This window comes from Tetrapisispora phaffii, chromosome 9 (genome assembly GCF_000236905.1).
Source record: "Tetrapisispora phaffii CBS 4417 chromosome 9, complete genome".
NCBI lineage: Eukaryota > Fungi > Ascomycota > Saccharomycetes > Saccharomycetales > Saccharomycetaceae > Tetrapisispora > Tetrapisispora phaffii.
The window spans coordinates 104,398-127,038 of NC_016528.1; the positions used below are offsets into that span (position 1 = coordinate 104,398).

The 22,641-nt window shown below is 31.9% G+C and overlaps 9 protein-coding genes and 2 non-coding genes across 11 annotated transcripts; 10 read left to right on the top strand and 1 right to left on the bottom strand.

Moving 5' to 3' along the window:
* Positions 1-527: 527 nt before the first annotated feature.
* On the top strand, positions 528-1,664 carry TPHA0I00530 (Ty1/Copia family ribonuclease HI; the record flags this gene model as incomplete). Its single annotated transcript, XM_003686945.1, has 1 exon — positions 528-1,664. The coding sequence occupies one exon, from the start codon at positions 528-530 to the stop codon at positions 1,662-1,664; it is 1,137 nt and encodes a 378-aa protein (XP_003686993.1).
* Positions 1,665-2,216: 552 nt separating this feature from the next.
* TPHA0Itrna1N lies at positions 2,217-2,290 on the top strand. The gene has a single exon. It is a non-coding gene; the product is annotated as a tRNA-Asn (tRNA).
* Positions 2,291-2,866: 576 nt separating this feature from the next.
* Positions 2,867-4,537, top strand: ROY1 (Roy1p; the record flags this gene model as incomplete). Its single annotated transcript, XM_003686946.1, has 1 exon — positions 2,867-4,537. The coding sequence occupies one exon, from the start codon at positions 2,867-2,869 to the stop codon at positions 4,535-4,537; it is 1,671 nt and encodes a 556-aa protein (XP_003686994.1).
* Positions 4,538-5,209: 672 nt separating this feature from the next.
* Positions 5,210-7,651, top strand: PET111 (Pet111p; the record flags this gene model as incomplete). The annotated part of the gene is made up of 1 exon (XM_003686947.1): positions 5,210-7,651. The coding sequence occupies one exon, from the start codon at positions 5,210-5,212 to the stop codon at positions 7,649-7,651; it is 2,442 nt and encodes an 813-aa protein (XP_003686995.1).
* Positions 7,652-8,162: 511 nt separating this feature from the next.
* Positions 8,163-9,347, top strand: PSH1 (ubiquitin-protein ligase PSH1; the record flags this gene model as incomplete). Its single annotated transcript, XM_003686948.1, has 1 exon — positions 8,163-9,347. The coding sequence occupies one exon, from the start codon at positions 8,163-8,165 to the stop codon at positions 9,345-9,347; it is 1,185 nt and encodes a 394-aa protein (XP_003686996.1).
* Positions 9,348-9,888: 541 nt separating this feature from the next.
* COX7 (cytochrome c oxidase subunit VII) lies at positions 9,889-10,080 on the top strand (the record flags this gene model as incomplete). The annotated part of the gene is made up of 1 exon (XM_003686949.1): positions 9,889-10,080. One exon carries the CDS (start codon positions 9,889-9,891, stop codon positions 10,078-10,080), a length of 192 nt encoding a protein of 63 aa, XP_003686997.1.
* An 809-nt stretch (positions 10,081-10,889) lies between these two features.
* On the top strand, positions 10,890-11,942 carry AIM39 (Aim39p; the record flags this gene model as incomplete). The annotated part of the gene is made up of 1 exon (XM_003686950.1): positions 10,890-11,942. The coding sequence occupies one exon, from the start codon at positions 10,890-10,892 to the stop codon at positions 11,940-11,942; it is 1,053 nt and encodes a 350-aa protein (XP_003686998.1).
* A 799-nt stretch (positions 11,943-12,741) lies between these two features.
* On the top strand, positions 12,742-12,814 carry TPHA0Itrna1A. Its single transcript has one exon. It is a non-coding gene; the product is annotated as a tRNA-Ala (tRNA).
* A 446-nt stretch (positions 12,815-13,260) lies between these two features.
* Positions 13,261-18,036, top strand: RKR1 (ubiquitin-protein ligase RKR1; the record flags this gene model as incomplete). The annotated part of the gene is made up of 1 exon (XM_003686951.1): positions 13,261-18,036. One exon carries the CDS (start codon positions 13,261-13,263, stop codon positions 18,034-18,036), a length of 4,776 nt encoding a protein of 1,591 aa, XP_003686999.1.
* A 443-nt stretch (positions 18,037-18,479) lies between these two features.
* On the top strand, positions 18,480-20,000 carry TPHA0I00600 (uncharacterized protein; the record flags this gene model as incomplete). The annotated part of the gene is made up of 1 exon (XM_003686952.1): positions 18,480-20,000. One exon carries the CDS (start codon positions 18,480-18,482, stop codon positions 19,998-20,000), a length of 1,521 nt encoding a protein of 506 aa, XP_003687000.1.
* A 240-nt stretch (positions 20,001-20,240) lies between these two features.
* TPHA0I00610 (uncharacterized protein) lies at positions 20,241-22,349 on the bottom strand (the record flags this gene model as incomplete). The annotated part of the gene is made up of 1 exon (XM_003686953.1): positions 20,241-22,349. One exon carries the CDS (start codon positions 22,347-22,349, stop codon positions 20,241-20,243), a length of 2,109 nt encoding a protein of 702 aa, XP_003687001.1.
* Positions 22,350-22,641: the final 292 nt, after the last annotated feature.

Genomic DNA, 22,641 nt, shown 5'->3' on the forward strand with positions numbered 1-22,641 from the left:
ATAAAATTAAGAACTTTATATTTTAAGTACTGCTATCACCAATAGTACAGACGTTCGAGAACGAAAACTACTTTTCGGTAAGCATTTGAGAAAGAACTACAAAATCTTTTGAAGATGCAAGTTTTTGACACATCAATCTCCATTCCTAGAAATCAAGTCCCAGCTAACCGAATTATACCTCTTCAGACTATATTTACGGTGAAGCGTGATGGGACTCATAAAGCTCGTATTGTTTGCCGAGGGGACAAACAAACGGAAGCCACCTACAGTAACTATCATACAGATCTTCTTCAAATTGATACTTTGAAATTGTTCCTGATGATAGCCAATAACCGTAAGATGTGGATACAGACTTTAGATATAAATCATGCATTTTTGTATGCTGATTTACGGGAGGAGATATATGTTCCACTTCCACACGATAGAAGATTTGTGACACCGTTAAAAAAGGCACTTTACGGTTTAAAACAAAGTCCTAAGGAATGGAATGAGCATACTAAAAAAATTCCTGAACAGTATTGATCTGGATGACTCCAGACATACGCCAAGGTATATTCAGAAATCACGATTATAGCATCATGATAGCTGTATATGTAGATGACTGTGTCATAGCTGCTAAAAGTCAGGAACTTCTAGACGAGTTTGTTTCCACCTTAAGAAACAGATTTGAGCTTAAAATTATTGGAAAAATGAATCAAGGCATTCTACGTACAGATGTACTAGGAATGGACCTTGATTATAATATTGATGAAGGTAAAATCAGCCTATCATTGCAATCTTACATTGAAAGTATTGAAAATGATTGGCTTGATAAAATTAGTCATATTAAAACTACTTCTATTCCACATGTTTCATCCTATGAACACAACATCAAAAACATTGATTCTATGGACACTAAAACAAGATCTAAAAAGATCAATGAACTGCAGAAGATAAATGGCGTGATTAACTATATTAGATCTAGATGTAGATATGATATAGAGTTCGCTGCCAATAAACTGGCCAGGAGTGTGAACTTTCCAGCAGACAACGTTTTTTACATGGCTGATAAACTTATGAACTATATTTTCCAAACTAAGTCAGAAAAAATTGTGTTCACAAGAGAAACCACTGATAACCCGGCCATAACTCTGCTATCTGATGCCTCACTGGGTACGGAACATGACATGAAGTCCAGAATGGGCATAATGTTATGGTATGGAGAGAACCTCTACAAAGTCATTTCAAGAGCCTCCTCAGCTGTCAGAAACTCATCTACTGAAGCTGAACTGGACGCTATCTATGAAGGATCTAAAGAGGCATATTATCTAAAAAAGATTTTAGAAGAAATGAACCTACAAAAGGATCCAACTGTCATTTCCATTACAGACAGCAAACCTAGTATTCAATATCTAAAGAACAATTATAACTCCAACAGAAGAGATAGATTCCTGGATTTGAAACTAGCTAAACTCGAAGAACGGATACGAGCAGATGACTTACTAATATATAAAATTGCTGGCACTGATAACATTGCTGATGTTTTAACCAAACCGGTTAGTTGTGAAGACTTTAAGAAACTAAGATCTTCGATGCAAAACAAACTGACTCCCAAAGATATTCTTACGATAACTGACCCAGGAGAATTTCATAGTCCATCAAGTTCTATATCGACAATCAGTTAAAAAGATTATTGTAATATGTCTTACGGGGGTGTGTCAGAATTATTGTAGTGTATGTGACAGAACTAAGAGTTTATGACACTTTGAGTCCAGAACTAACAGATCACTTACTAATGGAAAGAAGGTCTAGAACAATCTTCCAAGTGGTAGGTGAAAATTTCTCACTACAATGTAAATGGCTACGCGATAAACACAGATGTACAATACAGCACTAAAGATCTTAGGAGGATGAATGAACATGTGTACGTGTTCATTCAACTGTCAGTTCAACTCATATATAAGGAGGGCTTCTAACTCTATATAGAATAGTTTAAATACACTAATAAAGGACCAATCGATTATTTAACTATAAAGAAGATGGACTATACTAGAGCAACTGAAGTGGCTAATGACACTAACTTAGATGTTGGAACTAACCAACATAAGCTTGTTTCTCCGCAAATTCATCTATTGAGCACTCCACAGAAGCAACGCTTCCCCGCTGTTATAATATAATAGTCTGTATTATATCCGTGTATTACAATACCCACATTGCAAGATTTGCAATATTTAGCAGACTCCATGGCCAAGCTGGTTAAGGCGTGCGACTGTTAATCGCAAGATCCTGAGTTCAATCCTCAGTGGGGTCGCTTTGTTTTTTCTGTTTATTCTGTTTTTGCCCTGCCATAAAATGAAGTTTTTCAACCATCTCTGCGCCCTTTTCAGCCCTCCCCAGGAAGTGAAATTCTGAACAAAAAGTTTCAAAAAATCGATGAGTTGGAACAGAATGGTATTTCCTTCTCGAACAATAGTAACTACTACAACTATTTTGTTGAAACACCTGTGGAAACGTTGACTCAACTAATCATGAAATAACTCAACAGGATTGTTGGGAAGTGTTTCAAGACATTACGTTCACCACCCGTTAAAACGTAAAGGTAATTTTGGTGGATTTTTTATGTCATCGGCTTCTCATTGTAACAGTTTTGATTAGGGGCCTTGGTTATCAACAATGTAGTTTAACTAGTTCCTCCTTTTACAACATATAAAGTTAATATATAAAGAAAAGTCAGTAAATGAAAAACGTCTATTAGAAACTGAACTCTTATGAGTTGTTTGATTGTACCTTGTATGGTTAAGGGTGTGAAAAATACTTGAATTCTTTTTTTTTTGGACTGCATATGTCTTGTATTTGACTCTTAAAAGGATAGAAGGTACATATAATCATGGTGGACAATGTATTAATTGATGCATTGAGATTTGTAGTAAGCCATTTGAATCAGCATGATTTGCTAACACTGTCTACCGTTTCAAAGGAGATAAATGAGAAAGTAGTGAAACCACAACTTTATAAGAATATTATTGTTTTAGAGGACCCGATTATCAGAAGCTCCAGATGGGCTATTGATTGCGATAAAACTTATGTTTCAGGTTTCAATTCGGTGATTAAAACTAAAGATCAAAATGACATCTTTTTGTATGACAAGATTCAAAGGTTATTGGATGATGAGTATGTAGAAAATTTGAAATACGTTAAAACTCTTTTGATTGCAAAACATTCATTTAATGATAAAGAAACCAGTATATATCTAGTACAGAAACTGATAACGGAGATCATAAAATATGGAAATGTTGAGAGTTTGAAAATTTTGGATCCTGTCATATTTCATAAGGTATATTTGAAATCACTGAATTTAACTACTTTAAAGGAGGTCAAATTACTTGACATCAATGATATAACTCAGTTGAAAACATCGAAGAGATTAAAGTCTATAACCATTGATGGAAATATTGAAAAAATTGCCCCTGAAACAATTGCATATATGAATGAGAACTTATGTGACAATTTTTCCAACTTACAAGAGTTGCTAATAAATAATAAGGAGAATGGTTCCCTTAGATTTTTCCAGATCTTTTCAGATTTAAATATATCATTTAAGAAAGTTGGGATCAAAAAAATAAAATTCAGTCATATGCATTCAAAAACAGGATATGAGTCAATCATACAACCATTAACCATCGAATATCTGGACAAAGTGTTCGATTTATCTCTTATCAAGTCATTAGATATATCGATAGGTTGCGAAAATGATGGTTGTGACTGTTTATCTAAGTTCTATAAAGATTTATCTAACAAATTGTTAAACTTACAAAAATTATCAGTGACAGAAAATACTCTGATCACCAAGGGAGACCACGTTACGGAGGAAAAATGGGATATTCTTCTTGGAAGGTTCCTGTTAAGCATTCCTCACGTATCAACGAATTTAAAAGAATTAAACATTAGACATAATCCACCGCTAGATGGGGACCAAAAAAATAGTGTGGATGGAAACTACTTTCGTAGGAGAGATCTGTATAAAGAAATCTTGCTTAACCTAAGGGCATTAAAAAAACTTACATCACCCACAATATTACTAACTCTAAGTTGCTATGATATTTTAATTGGTGATTTACTATGGAATGGCTGTACTTGTGAATATTGCCAGAAGGTACTACCAATTCTTGACAATTATTGTATGAAACATTTACTCTACTTGGAACGACAAGCATCATACATTGATATATCAGTGACAAATTTTTTTGCATATGTGAATAGAGTACTTAACTCAAGATTTTCAGACCAAATTGATTCAGATTTTGAAATAGCTACGACTGCTCCAATGGCTAAATTTTGGAACCTACATGGGTTTGACAACATTCGACATTTCGAAGGTTATGAATGTAAATATAATGAAACAGTCTTTCAATTGATTCCAACAGTAGTGACCCATTTTTTTGATGGGTATATGGATACCTTAGTGCAAATACTACCAAATCTCGAAGTTGTCATTTTCGCTGGAATATATTACGAAGTGGATCCAATAACTCACGAGTACGATAGCATTTACGATTGAAGGATTTGTAAAATATTAAAATTTATATAGTTTATATTACTTAATACTATATTTCTAACTGCCATGATGACTTCTTAAGAAAGATTGACATAGTCAATTTATTAAATCCTGACAATACTATCATTTACTCTTTCTTTGTAGATTTTGTTAATTCTTGGTTATCCGGCAAGGACGCTAGACCGTAAATAATAAAACTAAGAATTTAAGAACAACAATTTTTATATTAGGGAATTAACATATTACAACTTTAGTCATAAAATATTCTCAATTGAAAAACTTATACTAATAGATACAGTTATCTTCAGCTGTAGAAGAAACAATTGCTTTCTATTACAAATATTAGAGTAATAGTTTACTTTTACAATTGGGATCTATATATTCAGAAGGTCATCAAAATCGCAAACAGTTTCTCTCTGAAAAGATTAAGACCCATTATAGGCATTTACTTCAAAAAGTATCAAAAAAACTGATAAAACAATACCTGAACATTAATTGCATAACCTGTATATACTATCTTATCAGTTCGCTCAGTTTTAAAACGTGTTCATTGCATCCATAGGCCCTTCAACTTGTTTATTTCTGGAGATTGTGAACTATATATATCGTTAAGTCAAATTTTATGGCTAATTGAAGAAACAAATACAATAAAACTAATGCGTATTGAATATATAAATGATAAAAGTAAAACAATTGCTACTGCCGACATCTCGAATACCAGAATTTTATTTTGGGATCTCGAGAAAGAGCATTTGCGAAGTACATTATAGATCATTTTGTAATACTGAGATAACATCAATTAAACTCGATCAAGAACAAAACAAAACCAATAGTAGTGCGCATAATCCTGAAAGAAGCACTCAAAACTTATCTAAGTTTAATGAAGTACCTAATGCTTTACTCCAAATGTCATACGATATGCATCATTCGACTACTAAGAATAACAACACCATACAAGAGAACAATGAATCTAGACTAATTTCAGAGGTAGTATTTAAAGAAAAATGGAAACTGAAATTTATCGAAGCTGATCCCATGACGATTAAAAATATTTTAGTTATGATAAGAAGCAACGAATGCATATTTTCAATTTCACAAATGTTACTGCTAGTAAAATGCCTAGAAACATATAACAAAGAGTATCATATTTATGTCCTAGCAAGAGCATATTTGAAGCTGTTACCAAACTTGAGAGATGACTCAAATGAATTCCATGGCCTTTTGGTACATTTTCTCAGGACCGCAAGTAAACTGGGTGACTATCGATTATGCGAGGAGCTGTTTTCATTATATATTAAACTACCAATTATAGATCCTAAGATAATTCGAATTGGCTTGCAAGCGTTTATAAAAAATGATAATTTTGATCTCGCAAAAGAATTTTACATTCAAGTTTTGAACAACCCAGAAACCTTCCCCATGTTCGTCGATGACCTTTATTCTTATTTATTAGATTTATTTCAATACAAGGATTATGAAGCAATGGATTATGCATATAAATTATGGTTACTGAAAAAATGTAGTATAAAAATTGAAAGTAAATTTGACCCTAATAGAAATGTTTTATCATTAATGCATAAAACTTATATGAAATCGTCGAGATCAGAATTATTAGATGAATTCTTGAAGGATGCTTTTGTTAAGAGACAAAAGTATATCGATTCTACAGAATTTAAATTGATTGAATTTTATAACAAATTGCATCAAGATCATTTAAGTGAGCCCGTAAACATTGAGGAACTACATACAAATATTGATAATTTTATTAATTTAATTGGGGAGGACAGAGAAATCCTTAGAGGCTTTTACTTATCTGTACTGGATATATTGATAACAAAGAAAAATATTCAAACAATACAGTATCTTACAACCAAGATTCACACGAATCTTGACATTGCATTTGATACCGAGTTCCTCGTATTAGGAGCAAAGTATTTTGTCAGGACAGGATCGGTACAAAATTTGGTTGACTATTACACTCATCTTATGGTGAATAAACATCAAAATGTAAATAATAATGAGAGAGTTCAACTTAACCAAGAATTATTCTTACAATTTAGAGATTGCTTGGTAAACAAATACCCTTTTTTAGTACGGGAAATCACCAATGAATTAAGAATATTCACAAAGGATAGAAAATTGCTTAATGAACTTTATTGGCTAAAGAATGTAGACAAGAACTTAAGTAGAATATCAAAGAAGCAAGCACTTGGAGGTACCGAATATCAAATATCATATTTAAATGATATTGACTACTATCGATATGATACTTTTTGTAATCAATTAAAACTTTTAGATTTAAAACATACAGAAGAGACATTAAATGATATCATAAGAGGTAGAACGCGACCATCGCTCGAACTTTGTTACTTAATGTTACAAGATTCACTGAATATGAAACTCCCAAGAATTATTAATCTGCTGCATAATTACTTACGAGATGCATACAAACAGCTTCCAATAAAATTTGATATTCTGTGGCTAAAGCAGAACATAAAAGAAAGTGAAGCTTTAGGATACTATCATAATAGGGGGGGAGGAAGGTTTGGAGTGATAGAAGAAATTAAAGTCAGAGAAATTGTAAACAAATATAAAGGTAATTTAACGATTTTTGATTACTTGAAATTAGCCCATATAGCTATAAATAATAATTCTTTCAAGATTGTGCCATCTTTGTTAGAGTCAAGTTATTTACTGCTAAACAAGGATGACAGCAAAAATTGGTATTATTTTTATTTAGCATCTCTGAAATATACCGCCAGAGAATATAATTATAAGAATTTTCTCTTTCTTCTAAAAAATTGGAACAATAATGAACAAGCTGATTACTTAACGAATGGTTGCATACGACAATTGAAATCATTTACCAAAATATTCATAAAGAGAATGGACAAAATAGAAGATTACGACAAAAATATTATGGATAAAATAGATAATGAAGTAGAAATTTTGAAAAATCGATATATTAATAAGAAATTTGAAGGTTTAAATGATATAACCTTAGCCACATCTTTTTTAAAAAAATGGATAGAACATGATATTGATTTGAAATTTAAGGCTCTTGAAAGAAAAAAGGCAAATAATATTCAACAGTATACCGTAACAAAGGCAGAATAAATAATGATTACAACAAATAGTAACAGTTACTTACTATATTGCAAACAAAAATTCAAGAACATCCATTTCAAAATTGTAAATAATCATTTCTAATTCTCTTATTTTTTAACGTGAGCTAAAATTTGAGAATTAAAATCTGTATATAGACTTATAAATTCATAAATTCAAAAGAGCATACCATAAAATAATAACAATTATATTCAATGAAATCATCCCAATTTAATTAATCTATTTCATATTAATCGACTCATTTAAGTAACCTTTCTGTATATATATTGTCAGTTGTGCGGCTCATGCGTTCCATTACCTTAAAAATACTTAACGTGAAAATTATTTAAAGTGATTTTAGATAAAAAAGGGCATCGACAATTTGATTGAAAAATTGTTGATATATTAAAAGTAGATGTTTAATGGATATATATATATCGGTTAATAGGCAGGTTAATAGTAAAGGATTTCATATTCGTGAGAAGAAATATAAACAGGACGTTATTCAACTATTCGACCAAGGATGAGCAATACCATTCACGCTGTTGTCCATCGTTCTAGCGATCAATGCAAGGATCAATTGCTAATAAAATTTATAGACACGTTAATGTGCTCAATATGCCAGGATTATATGTTTGTACCGATGATGACTGCTTGTGGTCATAATTATTGTTACGGATGTTTGAAAAGCTGGTTTACAAGTAATGAGACTACCGAGTTATCATGCCCGCAATGTAGATCAAGTGTTGGTTCTGAACCGAATTTAAACTCTGTTCTGCAGCAGGGAATGAACTGTCTTGTTGAAGTTATGAAACAGGAGACTGGTGATGATGATTCTGGTGAAAAAGATTATTCTAGTTTTTTCGATGCTATAAAAGCTGCTGAAATAGAATACAAAGCAGATAAAGATGACAATAATCTTTTTGGTAGTGTATTTTCTAATAGTGCGTTGGCAGTGGTGGATGAAGATGATGACGGGATTGCACGTTGTAGTAACTGTCACTGGGAACTTGATCCAGATTTTGAAGAGGAGGATGGCAATGTATGCCCGCATTGTAACGTCAGAATAAGAAACAGGGTTACCGGAGGCAACAGTAGAAGTACTCGAGAAGATGGAACACGCCGGACCCGTGAAGGTTTTGATAGCGATGAGTATAGTGACGGAGAATTAGACGCTCTAGAGGATGACTTACAACGTTATCAAAGAGATAGCGACAGGGTTATAGAAGAATTCAGTGCCGAAGAGTCAGCGGACAATGAGAACAGTTTGACCTCACAATTTAACCGTAGATTTCCTGTGCCTAAAAGAGGTCGAGACTTATTCAATGACGAGGCAGAAGAAGCTTCATCTGATGAAGACGATTCCGATAAAGACGATAACGAAAATGATGAAGATGAGATAGTAACCGGATATCGCAAAAAACGTTCCATACATCATTCATCCGACGTAGAACAAGAAGACGGCAGGCCAAACAAAGAAGAAGAACTACCTCACCAACCTGGTGTTGATGGAGAAGAAGAAATCGATTCGGATTTAGCCTCATTTATAGTCAACGACGACGGTGAGGTAAGTGAAGTGACCTCCGATGACAACGATATTCTAGACGACTTTCGGGACGAGGACCGCACTCCCAACGACGATGCCACAGACACATCTTCCCCCAGACGTAAACGATTCCAAGTGATACTCGACAGTGACGACGAATAATGTGTATGCATGCATATGTATGTGATCTATTTGATCTATGTAGTTAACAATAGTTTTAAAGAGCATTAAACCCTACTTCTCAGTGTCGCACAACCCTACCATACTTAATATGGCATCTCCCGCCATTTTGTGTGTATTCGCACCTGTGAACCCCCCCCTCCACAACTTACCCGGCTAGGGTGCGCCTTTTATGCATGTGATTGGTTAATCAGCATCTCTTTTCCCTAAAAGCGTTAGGGCCGATAGAATAGTGAAAAATTTCATTTCCAGCTCCCAACAACAACAGGTCAGTAAGTTAACAAGTTGCCAACTTCTATCAACTTTGAAGAGCACAGTTGTTGCAAGATCTGTGAATAATGTTTGACTCTAAGTTGGAGACCGCATTGTAGATGTTGGCTCGCAATTGATATATAAGAAGGGGTCGCTTGTTGTGTTCTTAGGAGTTGTGGAGGTGTTCTTTCAAGCTCTTCTTTTGTTGTAGATGCATACAGATAAAGTAAATACAAAACTATAAACATAAACCAATTCGCACAAATAAACAATGGCCAGTCCTCAAAGAATTATCGAATTACAGAAAATATTCCAAAAATCTACCAAACCACTATGGATGAGACATCCTAGATCTGCTTTCTATTTGTATCCATTCTGGGGTTTATTTACTGTTGCAGTCGTTGCCCCATGTCTATATATCCCTAACGCTATCTTAGGTATTAAACCAAAGAGAGCCGAATAAGCTAGTAGAAGTATAACTGAAAACGATTGCAAGCAATTGTAGCTGGAGGAACTCGATAATGTCTTCCTCTATTCACAATTGCTGCGATGTTTGTTTTTTTTAATTTTTACATATTCTTTCCATCCTACCAATAACGCAACCAGTATCATCCAAGGTACACACACATTCATGATACTCGATACAAATTATTTTTATTTTATATTCAAAAGACTCCTCACCATGTTCAGTTGAGCATGACTGGATTTTATATATAGATACATACCTCTCTATGTCTATATCTATTTGAATTTTAGTCTTTATATTCTAATAAAAAAAACACTTACAACAATCACTGTCAACTGCATCATTCACCGACTCTCTACTTTCTTGGTTAACCTTGAGCCTTTTGATGGTTCAAGTCTGTCTGTTCCTTACGATATTGCTGTCACATTGGTTCAGGAAGTATCAGATGTTTAAAATCACGTGACTGTTTTGCTGTATTAACGTCCTTTAAAGGTGCTTCCTCCCGTCGAAAAGTAATTGCGTTTCACAATAATCAAAATGTTAGGCTCTAATGAGTAGTGCAACAGCTCGAGTAAAGAGTACAAGTATTTATGATTGTCACCAGTAGGTGGTTGGTGTTACTTATTTTCATTGCAGTTATTTCAATTAGTTGTCAGGAAGAAACCATATATTAAAAAAATCTTTTGTAATCGTTGTTAAGGGAAGGATTAAAAAGGTGATGGTAATATAGAGAACAAAGGCAACTGTTTTGCTACGTTCAAACAAAAAACAACACAAAACACAAGATATCTATTATAATAATAGAAATGAGCCAAATATTTAGAAAAGCTCATTTAACAGCTAAGCTAGGGAGTTCATGGGGAAAGAATGTGAATATTCAACTGCACTTGAAAGTTGTAATTGCAAAGAGAGTATATTCAATCGATAATGGTAAAAAGAACGACTCGAAGTATATGTTCAGTAAACCGCCTTTTACTCCAAGGAATAAAGAAACAGATACAAAACATTTCTTTACAAAACCACGGCTCTTTGAAACTTTTAGGTTCACAAGAAAAAACCAAGGACCAGTAAATGAATCAATAGCTAATAATGAATCAGAGACGATAGGACAGGCTATTTCTCAACATCGAAAAAAAAATAGACAAGTTATCTCCACGATCATATTAGGGATATTTGTTACTATAATTGGCTATTCCATAGGGTATAAGGTATTTTATCGAGGAGATGATATATTCATTCCATTGTATCCGGCACCAAGAATAAGAAAACCAAGTCAAACTGATTTGAAAAAAATAGATGTAGATTATATTAAACGGCTATCAAAAATAAGAGTAATAGAAGCTTTGTCAAGGCATAACATGGTTAAAGAAGAATATGGTGTCCCACTTCATGGCGAAGACAACATCAATCCGCCAAAAATATCAGACTTTGATTTATGGTGCGAAGATAGGGATCCCTGTCTTACTGGTATTATCCTAAGACGATACAGTCCAAATAAATCTTCAACTCATTCGTGGTATCATATTCCGTTTATTTTTCAATGGAGAGTTACGCACAGACCAATTTATATCTCTAGAGGCATTGGTGAAATGTTACAAGATTTAAGGATAGGGTATTCCAAGTTCTATGAATATGTGTCACCGGATAATATGTATGGTTCCTTAAAATACGAATACCCAATTCAAGGAGATGATCACGCATTGAGTATATGGTTTCTTGGGGAATTACGTTTGTGCAATGACACGCTCATTGTATACAAAGGGAAATACCATGTTGACGTGAGGCTGCAACGAATCGATTTGTTGAGAAAAGAGAAAGGAAAACTGGTGAGGTATATTTTATTTGAAGAAAACGAATAAAATTACGTTAGCAATGCTCATATCCATCTATTTATATAATAAGCATGTGTAGGTTAATCTTACGGTATCAGAAACTTTTATAAGCATATATTTCAAAACGTTTTTGGCTCAATCAACAAAGTAGTTAAAAGTTACAGCATCATATTAATTAGCTTTCTAACAAATAAATACACTATTCTGTTGTGATATAAGATCCTCAAGAAGTCAGACCACTATACAACATTACTAATTGTTATCACTAATTGTCATATTTGTGGAAAGACAAGCATGGAACCAGCAAGAGGTTCAATGGTATTGATGTCGACTAGGCGGTTAAGTTGTTCGATAGTTGCTCAATAGTATTATTGCTCAATAGATGAATTCATTGCTTTAATATATTAAAATGTGGTTAAATTATATACTATATAATTAGATTAATCTCTCTGGTCTCTTGGACCTGGATCAATGAATTATTAGTTATTGATTACCGAGGTTTATATATACATAATATTTCAATCTACCGTTCTGTCCAACGAGACGACGTCGTCGAGTTGAACACGTACGGTAGACTGATGGTTCTATAGTACTATTTATGCATTAGAAATTCTGCTATTACATTCTGGTGAGGACTCATTGTTTCAGTTTTACAACAATAGTCTCGTATAGAGTTAATATCTGGTATCGTATATTCACTTATACGACCTGTGTCATTTCCAACAAAAATGAGCAAGAATGCTTATTTGTACGTCTAGAATTCGAAATAAACATGTAATCATATATCTATTATTATCAGTATTGATCTTAAGATCTTAAGAAAATCGGGCATGTGGCGTAGTTGGTAGCGCGCTCCCTTAGCATGGGAGAGGTCTTCGGTTCGACTCCGGACTTGTCCATTTTTTTTAAAACACCATTAAACAGGTAATGATGATTAATTATCTGTTTTTCGTAAATATATATACCTTTCTTATTCATAAATTGATAATTATGAAGCAGCTTATTGTTGTTGCCATCCAACCATAAACTATTCGTTTAATATAATACCTCTTTTTTAATGTTCAATCAAAATTCTTACCTCCGGAACTTTTAAGAAACGAATTAATGAAAAGTATCTGAAGAAAAATTAAGTTTACTCTTCTTTTACTTAACTTATATATTTATAATATTTATTTAAGGAATCCATCAAATTTCCTAAGGTGTTCTATAATAAATCTGTGTAGTATTTAAGCTTTCAAGCCGTATAATACTAACGAAGTTTTGATATTTGAGAACTGCAATTTTTAAAGTACTACTCCATTGAACTATAAGGTTGCTGTGATATCACATCAATTAAAATTTTGCAATGTCATTTGGTCGTGGTGTTAATGCATTTCAAAAATATTCCAATGATGTTGGATTAGGACATAATGGCGTTATTGTATCTTTGAATTATTTTGATGGTATTCCAGATCAATCCTTAATTAGGTCTCTAGAATGTAATGAATTGATATTAATTTTTAAATATCTATTGAAAAGAGATGAAAAAACTAAAGAAAAAGCATTAAACGATTTACTCAGTCATTTGAATAGTGTAGAAGAGGATAACTCTACAGAACTCAGACTATACTTTGAAAATGATATATTTACTTTATGTTGGTCACAAGTATATGCGAAAATGACCGTTAGTGAATCAAAAAACATAAGAACGGTATCTCATATAATATCGATTAGATTAATTACTATATTGAAAAAGAAAATCTCTAAATTTTTACCTGATTTAATACCATTTGTGTTATTAGGTTGCTCTGATAATGATTCTAGTGTAAGTCAATCCTGTAGCAAAGAGTTGAAAAAATGTTTCAATGATGATTCCAAAAAGATTGTTGCATTATGGACTATGTTCCAAGAACAAATTTTAACTTTGATCAAGAATATTGTTGTCATAGAAGATGCTGCTTCACTATCTGATAAATCATATATCGATAAAGACTTATCTGAATTGAGACATACAAGGTTGCTGACAAGCGCTATGAATTTGCTTAATACATTTGTTGAGCTAAATGAAGTAAAATATGAAAAACATCAGATCGAACAAGAATTATTTAGTGATATTATCTCTGAAGAAAGTTTATGGAAAAAGGTAAGTTTTAAGTCAACAAATAACTTGAAGTTATGTGAAGTATTACTAATCTTTCTTCAAAAACTTTACAAATCTGAAATTTTATTCAAAAGCTCATCAAATTTAAAGTTAATTGTTAGAATATTACTTAAGGCACTCTCCCAAATCTCTTCACGAAATATAAGAAATTTACAAACCTCAATAGGTCCATTGTTAAATGACTTAACACTATTGGATACCTATAAAGAGGGTAAAATATGGTCATATGATAAAGCAGAAAACACTAGAGAAAAACTTTGCACTTTCTTGACTGTCATATCAGAGAACCCATTTCCTGGTAATTTTACTGATATGTATATGTTTTATGAACAAACTTCGAAGCATGCATTATTAAATAATGATAATGAATGGTTAGTTATATGGCAAAAAGGTTTAAAAAGTTTAGTAGTGCTGGGGGCTCGTGGCAGATACAGTGTACAATTATATCATGAGTTTTGGATAAATTATATCAAATTTCTAAATTCCGCAAATTTAAAAGGAGCTGAGAAATATAAAGAGAATGATTTGTTCAAAACATTAAGCACTTACAAAGAATTAAAGAACCAGGACGATTTGAAGAAGAATCTGTCCTGTTTGCTATCTCCAAGCTTATTAGTAAATAAATTAAAAGAGTTACTCGAAAAAAATCAATCTAACGACGAAAAAACTAATACTATATTTGAAGAAAACATATTGTGCTTATTAATGGTGTCTGAAAATAACCAATCCATTTTAAATGATCTTCTGGATTATATACATGATATTATTATATCAAAAATATCCAGTGCATCTGCCAATATAAAATCACTGGTTGATATATTTTACTTTATTGTAAGATCTGATATACCAAATATTTCAAAAAACATATTTAAAGTTATCAACGAAATTGCTGCATCAGTTGATGAATCAAATTATGATTACTTGTCAAATATAGTGATTGCATTTTCAGAAAGTAACTACATAAAGGCTGAAGAAGACAATATCGATCCAATTATGATAATTGAAGACTTTTTTATTGTTGCGAATTCGATCAATATCAATCCTATAAAGATTTACCAAACTTTAAATGGATTAAATAAATTAGTTTTAAGAGAACTAGCAGAAAAAAGTGACTTTATTTTAAGTACACTTATTAGCGATTACATTTCATTATATGATTTTGATGATTCAATTCCTTTGTTGTTCAATCTAATAACTATAAACAATATCGTTTTGTTATATGAAAATTCAAAAAGGAAAAATAAAATTCCTGAGTTTATTGCTTTGCTAGATCAATTGGATAAAACGGTAATTGATGGTTTATTACAATCTAATACTTTCTTATCGGAAACATATTTGAAACTTCCTAGTGATTTATCGAATGCTATTTTTGATCTTTCTATAAATAGCGCATCTGAAAATTGTATTGCATGTTCATTAGCTCAGTCAATAAAAAATGCTGCAATTGAGAATGTTTATGCCAAAACCTCTGACGTTATTTCGAATGCAGTTAGTTTAATACAAGCTAATAATATTGTAGCTGAATATTTCTTCAACTCCGATATTTCAAGTTTGCTTAATAACTATTTGGTGACAATTGATTCTAAACTTGTTACTATCAGTAATCTTGGAATAAGCTCCCATTTGTTAAATATTACTGACAATAGTTTAGATTTACAGAAATTAATTAAATTGATAAACTACATCTCCTTTGTCGATAAGTTATTGACTAAGTTACCTGACTTCAAAGACAGTTATCAAGTATATTTGGTTACGTTGGTAAGTGAAATTGCAACAGATTATAATTGCATAACTTCGTTACCTAATGATGAATTCTATGCTTTCAACAATACAATATATAATAGTGATTTATCATCAATTGATTTTATATCATGTATTAACAAATTACTATTGGATGATAACACTTCGACCGATGATACCCCATTAACTATGTTTTACGCTGATAATGATAACGAAAATGACTTGAGTTTATATTATAGATCAAAAATTTTATACAGGATATTAGAGAACACTGTTGACACAATATCCACTTCTGCATTATCTACTATCGTCCCAATCATTGAAACTTCGGTTACAAAATTGGTAAGAAGTAAGACTACAGATAATATCTCGAGGCAATATATTAAGTGTTCAATTATTTTAAAAGCTCTTGAGAAATTTCACTCAAACCAACTTTTCAACAAATTGAGAACTATGCTTCTGAGTGAATTAATAGGTGTTAATGAGACTGATATACTTAATAAATCCTATAGAAGCTTGATATTATTGTGTGACTTGTTAAACTCCCCAGATTTTGAAGAGTCGTATGTGCCTGTACCTCTTCAAAGATTAAATATGGCGTTCGGATCCATTAACAAGCTTCTGGATTCCGAAATTATTTATGAACAATCCTTCAGTTCAGTTAGGTTAATATTATTAAATCTATTTGAGCGCCTTATTTGTGTCCCCTCCTTCAAAGATGTAAATTTTTCTGTTGCATATAGACTTCTCGCCGATTCATTAACAATGTGTCAACTTGATGATACTTCATTTTTATTTGAGTTACGTTTCAGCTGTATGTCATTATATCAGAAAATTGACAACCTTGATATCAACTTTTCCAATAATGAATATGGGCTTGAAATTTCAGATTCTATTATTGAATTATTTTTTATAAATTTCCCACAGGAAGAGAATAATCAAATCTCTAAAGGATTTTATTATATGTTGAATAAAGCTGTTTCAAAATTTGATGTTAAGTTATTATTGGAATGTTTTGATAGGTTCTTCGAATTTTATACGACCACTGGAACATCAGGTAATATCAATCAAGTTAGATGTATCGTTACAATCCTGAGAAAATTAATTATAGAGAAGCAAAAAAATGCAATCATTGAATTCGAATTCGAAAAACAGAAAGCTATAAATGAAGATGAAGATGAAGATGCTGATGCTGATGCTGATGCTGATGATGAAGAATTAGAAATTAGAAATAACTTAATCAAAGATAAGATGGAAATTAATTTTGGTATACCGGATGCTTTAATTAAATTATTAAACGACAAGATGCCAGAAGATTACTTAGAATATGAAAATAGGTTAACTTATGTGTCATATCTATGGAACTGGGTATTAGTATTTTGTTACTTTAAGGATACATCATATAATTTACGCCAATTATTCTTAGATCAATTAAGAAAGAAAAATCTAATTGAAAAGTTCTTCACATTCATCTCTGAGCAACTTGATTTCCATGATAACGAGTTTATCCAAAGCATTGAATCTAGTGATGTAGTTTATTATAATATTGGAAAGGATGGGTTTATTCCTTATGAGGGGGCTTTGACGCGTGAGTGTAAAACTTTACTAGTTCATTTGTTATATGAATTATTTGTTCATGTTGGAACATATACTAACGTTTGGTTCTTGAATATTAAAGATAGATCAAAACAAAGTGATATTGATAAAATGGTTTCTAAGCACATCTCGCCAATTTTAATCTCGAATGAATTAAATAATGTTGAAAATAACATATCGCATTTAACTGCAAAAGATGATGTATTGACAATTAGAGTCAATAAAATTACAAATGAAGTTAAAGCAAGTTACTTAATTGATGAACAGAAATTAGAAATTGCCCTTAAATTACCATCAAATTACCCTTTGACAAACATACAAGTTCATGGTATTTCTTGTGTTGGTGTCAGTGACCAGAAGTGGAAGCAATGGATCATGTCGGCCCAACGTACTATCACAAATATGAACGGTTCTATGGTTGGTGCTTTGGAACTGTTCACTAGAAACGTTAATTTACAATTTTCAGGGTTCGAGGAATGTGCAATTTGTTATTCTACCTTACATGCGGTTGATAGAAAATTACCAACCAAAGTCTGCCCAACATGTAACAACAAATTCCATGGATCGTGTTTGTATAAGTGGTTTAGATCTTCCAATAATAACACATGTCCATTGTGTCGTTCCGAAATTGCATTGAGAAGATGATTCTACACATTCTTGAATTGTAGGCGTTCTCTTTTCAAACTGAGACTTTAAAAAGTACAACTTATACAATAAGTTCTATGTAATTGACATTTATAGATAAAGCATATTTATATGGAATACCTACATTGTAAATGGTTAATCTGAACCTTCTTAGACCTAATTAGACCATCTTAAGTTTCATACGATGGGCGGTAATGCATTAATATCGTATTTGCATATTTCTTTAGTTGGCGCGAAATTTTATTTCAGAAATGATACAAAATAAATAAAAGAAAGATAATTTTTAGTTCTTTATGATCCATAAGCTGTGCATACTATACTTAAATAAGGTTGTTATTGGAAATACCAGCACTGCAGTGCGAATTCGAACATAATATTCTGATAATAGAAGGATCCCAAGCGCTTAACCATTCTAACTTAACAAGATTGTTTTAAATTTTGCCATGATTTTAAAGAGAAAATTAAGGATAATACCGATAGCAATATTGGTTATCCTAGCCATTGTGTACTTTTGTAATAGTGTTGTCCATTTCCAATTGCATAAGGAGATCAAATATTATAAAAAATATTTTAAACAGAGGAAAAATGGTATTCAAGGTTCTTATTATCCATTAGCTATTAAACAAATTCCTGCAGAGACCATAGATCACCTATATGATACAAGATTAGCTCGTGCCAAGTCTAGTAAGGATAAAATTGATTGGAAAAAACTTGCATACGTCAATTACGTTACTGAACCGTCATATTTATGTAATACACTAATTATGTTTCAATCCCTGATAACACATGGTACCCAAGCAAAACTATTATTACTAATATCTCCTGAGTTGTTAGATCCAAATTCTGAAAGCAGCATTGAATATAACACAGTGGCTCTTATTGAACATATTAAGAAATTAAACACTGATGAAGAAAACCCTCAGATTATTATCAAGAGCGTTGATACAATCTTAAAACAAAATGATTCCACTTTATGGAAGAACAGTTTGACTAAGTTAGCAGTGTTTAATCAAACTGAATATGATAGAATTATTTATATGGATAATGATGCATATTTGACTGATAGCTTAGATGAATTGTTTTTTATTCCTGACTACATTAAGTTTGCAGCACCTTTAACTTACTGGTTTCTGTCAGAAAAGGATCTCAAAAAAGCAGCAGATGAGGTTGAAAATGATGATGGAGAACCAACTAATCTATATTTTTACTTAAAACAAATTGATGCAAGAATTGACAAAGGGCAAATGATATACAACCATTTACCATCACTACCTCATACTTTATTTTTAGATTCCAAGGATATTGCTGATGACATTATACATGGTACTCCATCAAGATCGCCATTATTGGATTATGTGAAAACTCGTAGAACTAGTAAATTAAAGTTTGCAAGCAATTTAATGGTAATTAAGCCATCAGAAGACGATTTTAACAGAATCATAACAGAATTCTTACCAGAATTGATTAACAAAAAAGACAGTTATGATATGGATCTAATCAATGATTATTTGTATAACTTGAAATATATTATTTCTGAACAGTTTATGATATTCCGTAAATTAAAGTCGCATTTCACCCCTGAAGTAATGGTATTACCATTTAGTAGATATGGTTTATTGACTGGATCGATTAAAAATAGAAATCATTATCCAATGATAGCAAACGATATATTAGGCTATACAAAAATAGAGGAGAAAACCAAATCAGATAAAATTGACGGATTGAATATTGCCACTAAACCAGATGATATTAAAATTTCTGATTACATTAGTAAGAATAAATATATCCATTTCTCAGACTATCCATTAGGTAAGCCATGGCAATATGAAAAATTCGATGACTTCAAATGTGTCGTAGATAAAAAGAACTCCAAACATTCAGAAGATGATGCTGAAATGTGTAAGGTTTGGAATTCTGTTTTCGAATTGTACATGGTTGAAAGAAATATATGTGCTAAAGTCTGACAGTTTTGAATAAATAAAGTATTATGTAATTGTTTTAATAAATATAATTACTTGTTACTTCTTGTAGGATTTGTTATATAATATTGTAAATACCGAATATTCAAGTAATTAAACATATATTATAGTTGAGGAAGGAAAATAAGGTGACAAAAAATTACTAAAATATATGATTAATGCGATAACTTTTATTTACTTCTTAAAAAATTTACAAAAATAATTCTAAAGTAACAACGACTAAATTTATGAAGAAGATGCGTAAACTTTATCAACTTGCTTTTGAACAGTCTCTAAAATTAGTTTTCTCTTTAATTTTTGAGCAGAAGTAACAAAACCGTTTTGTGGAGTCCACTCACCATCAAAAAAAACAATACCTTGTAACATTTCAATACCAACAAGACCAGCAGCCCTACCTGTTTTAATAATGTCATCATAAGCGGCCTTGACTAATTGTTTGTTGTTTAGGTAGGATTCGATGTCTTCGTTACCCTTTAAAATTCCTAACTTTTTAGCCAATGTCGTTAATGGAGGTAGATTTGGAACGATAATAGCAATTGGTTTAACTTTAGTAATATCAGCGTAAACACAAATGTTTGCCACATATTGGTTTGATCTATATATAGATTCTAGTTTCTCCAATGCAATATATTCACCGTTTAAAGTTTTAACTAAATTTTTCTTTCTGTCAATGATGTTCAAGAAACCTTTTGGAGTAAATTCCGCAATATCACCAGTTTTAAACCAACCGTCTTCTGTAAAAGCGTTCTTTGTTTCTTCTGGGTTCTTATAATATTCTGGCGTAACAGGGTCACCTCTGATCCATAATTCACCTTGATTTTTCTTGGCAAAATATCCTAATTCTTCTACGTCAACTAGTTTTACCTCAATACCACACACGATATCACCAGTAACACCTAATTCAAAGTTCTTTGGTCTCAAAATGGCACCAGATGCATTAGTTTCAGTTAAACCATAACCAATCAACATTGGACAAATCAAATTAGTGATGAAAGTTTGAGTTTCTAAAGAAACTGGAGAACCACCATTTAAAACAAATCTTAAGTTACCACCAGTCGCTTGTTTGATCTTTTTAAATACAAGGTTACCTAGAGCATTACCACCAGGGATATGATAATTATTCATGGTTGACTTGGCTTTGTATGCACCCCAGAAAATTTTTTGGGTTATAAAAGGTAAGTTGGAGACTTGTTGTAAAATACCTTTTTTAACTGATTCCCATACAGCAGCAACTGCGACCATTACTGTTGGTTTGAATTCTTGTAAATCACCTTGACAATTGCGAACAGATGCAGTTGTTAATGTTTTAACATTAGCGTAACCAATTGTTGCACCCCATAGAAATACAAGTAATTCGAAAGTTAATTCAAAAATATGGGCTAATGGCAAGAATGCAATAATTCTGTCGGTCTCGCCAACAAAAGCAGTGTTGACACCGCAACCTCCTAAGGAAGCAATAACAGTTTTATGCTTCAATACAACACCCTTTGGATCGCCAGTAGAACCTGAGGTGTACATAATACAAGACAAATCTTCTGGCTTTGGTCTAATAAATTCAAATTCTGTGGTATCATTTGGAATGTTTGAACCAAACTCCATAATTTCATCAAATGAATAAAACTGGACATCTGGTCTGATTTTTTTCAACTCTTCCAATGCTTCGTTTGCTTCATTGTATAATTTACCTCCAAATCTCTTATCGTTTGGATCTATGGTGTCGGAATAAATCAAATATTTTAAGTTGGTAGCTTCCGCTAATGGATTAACTAACGATTTTAGTAATGCATTATCAGTAAACATTGCCTTTGAATTTGTTTGTTTCATTGAATGAATCAAACCTTTTTCACCTAAGGTATCATATGCGGTAACAACTGGTAAATTCTGAGATTGAGCAGCTAAAAAGATCTTCATCCATTTATGAGAGGTGGAAGCGTAAATATGTATTTTGTCAGCTTCAATAGTATCGTCTATTGATGATCTTAAACCTATCTTAAGCAAACCTTTACCCAAAGTCTCGAATATAGTTAGTAATTCGCTATATTTATTATATTTATAGCCTGATAATTCGAAATAATTCCAAGTTTTTTTAACTTCGGTATCTTTACCATCAACCTTCTTGACGATTATCTTTTCTTCTTCATGAATTTCAATAACATCTCTCCAACCCATTGCATCTTTGTTTGCAATTTGGTTGAATCTTTCGACAGCAAATTCATAAACTGTGGTACACTTCATACCAACTGGAATAGTAACTAAACCATTTTTGGCATCAACATTTCTTCTAATAGCAGTTTCATGCTCATTAGCAGGTTTATCAATTTCGACTGAATACATTTTTAGTGAATTGGAACGATTGTTAGTATTGATATTATTAATTGTCTTCTTGCAGTCACTTTTAAAATTTTCAGAAGCTTGTGAATGCGAGGTAGGTTTAGTAACAGTATCGTTGTTTCTCTTCTTTTTTTTCTTTTTTTACTATTATTGACAATTAAAAATGGTTTTAACATTAATATACCAGTATAAAAAATCAAACAGGTAATGAAAAAGAACGTTAAATCTGTAATTGAAAACAATTTGATTCAATTTTTGAATACTATAAATATAATTTCAAATTAATGAAAATAAA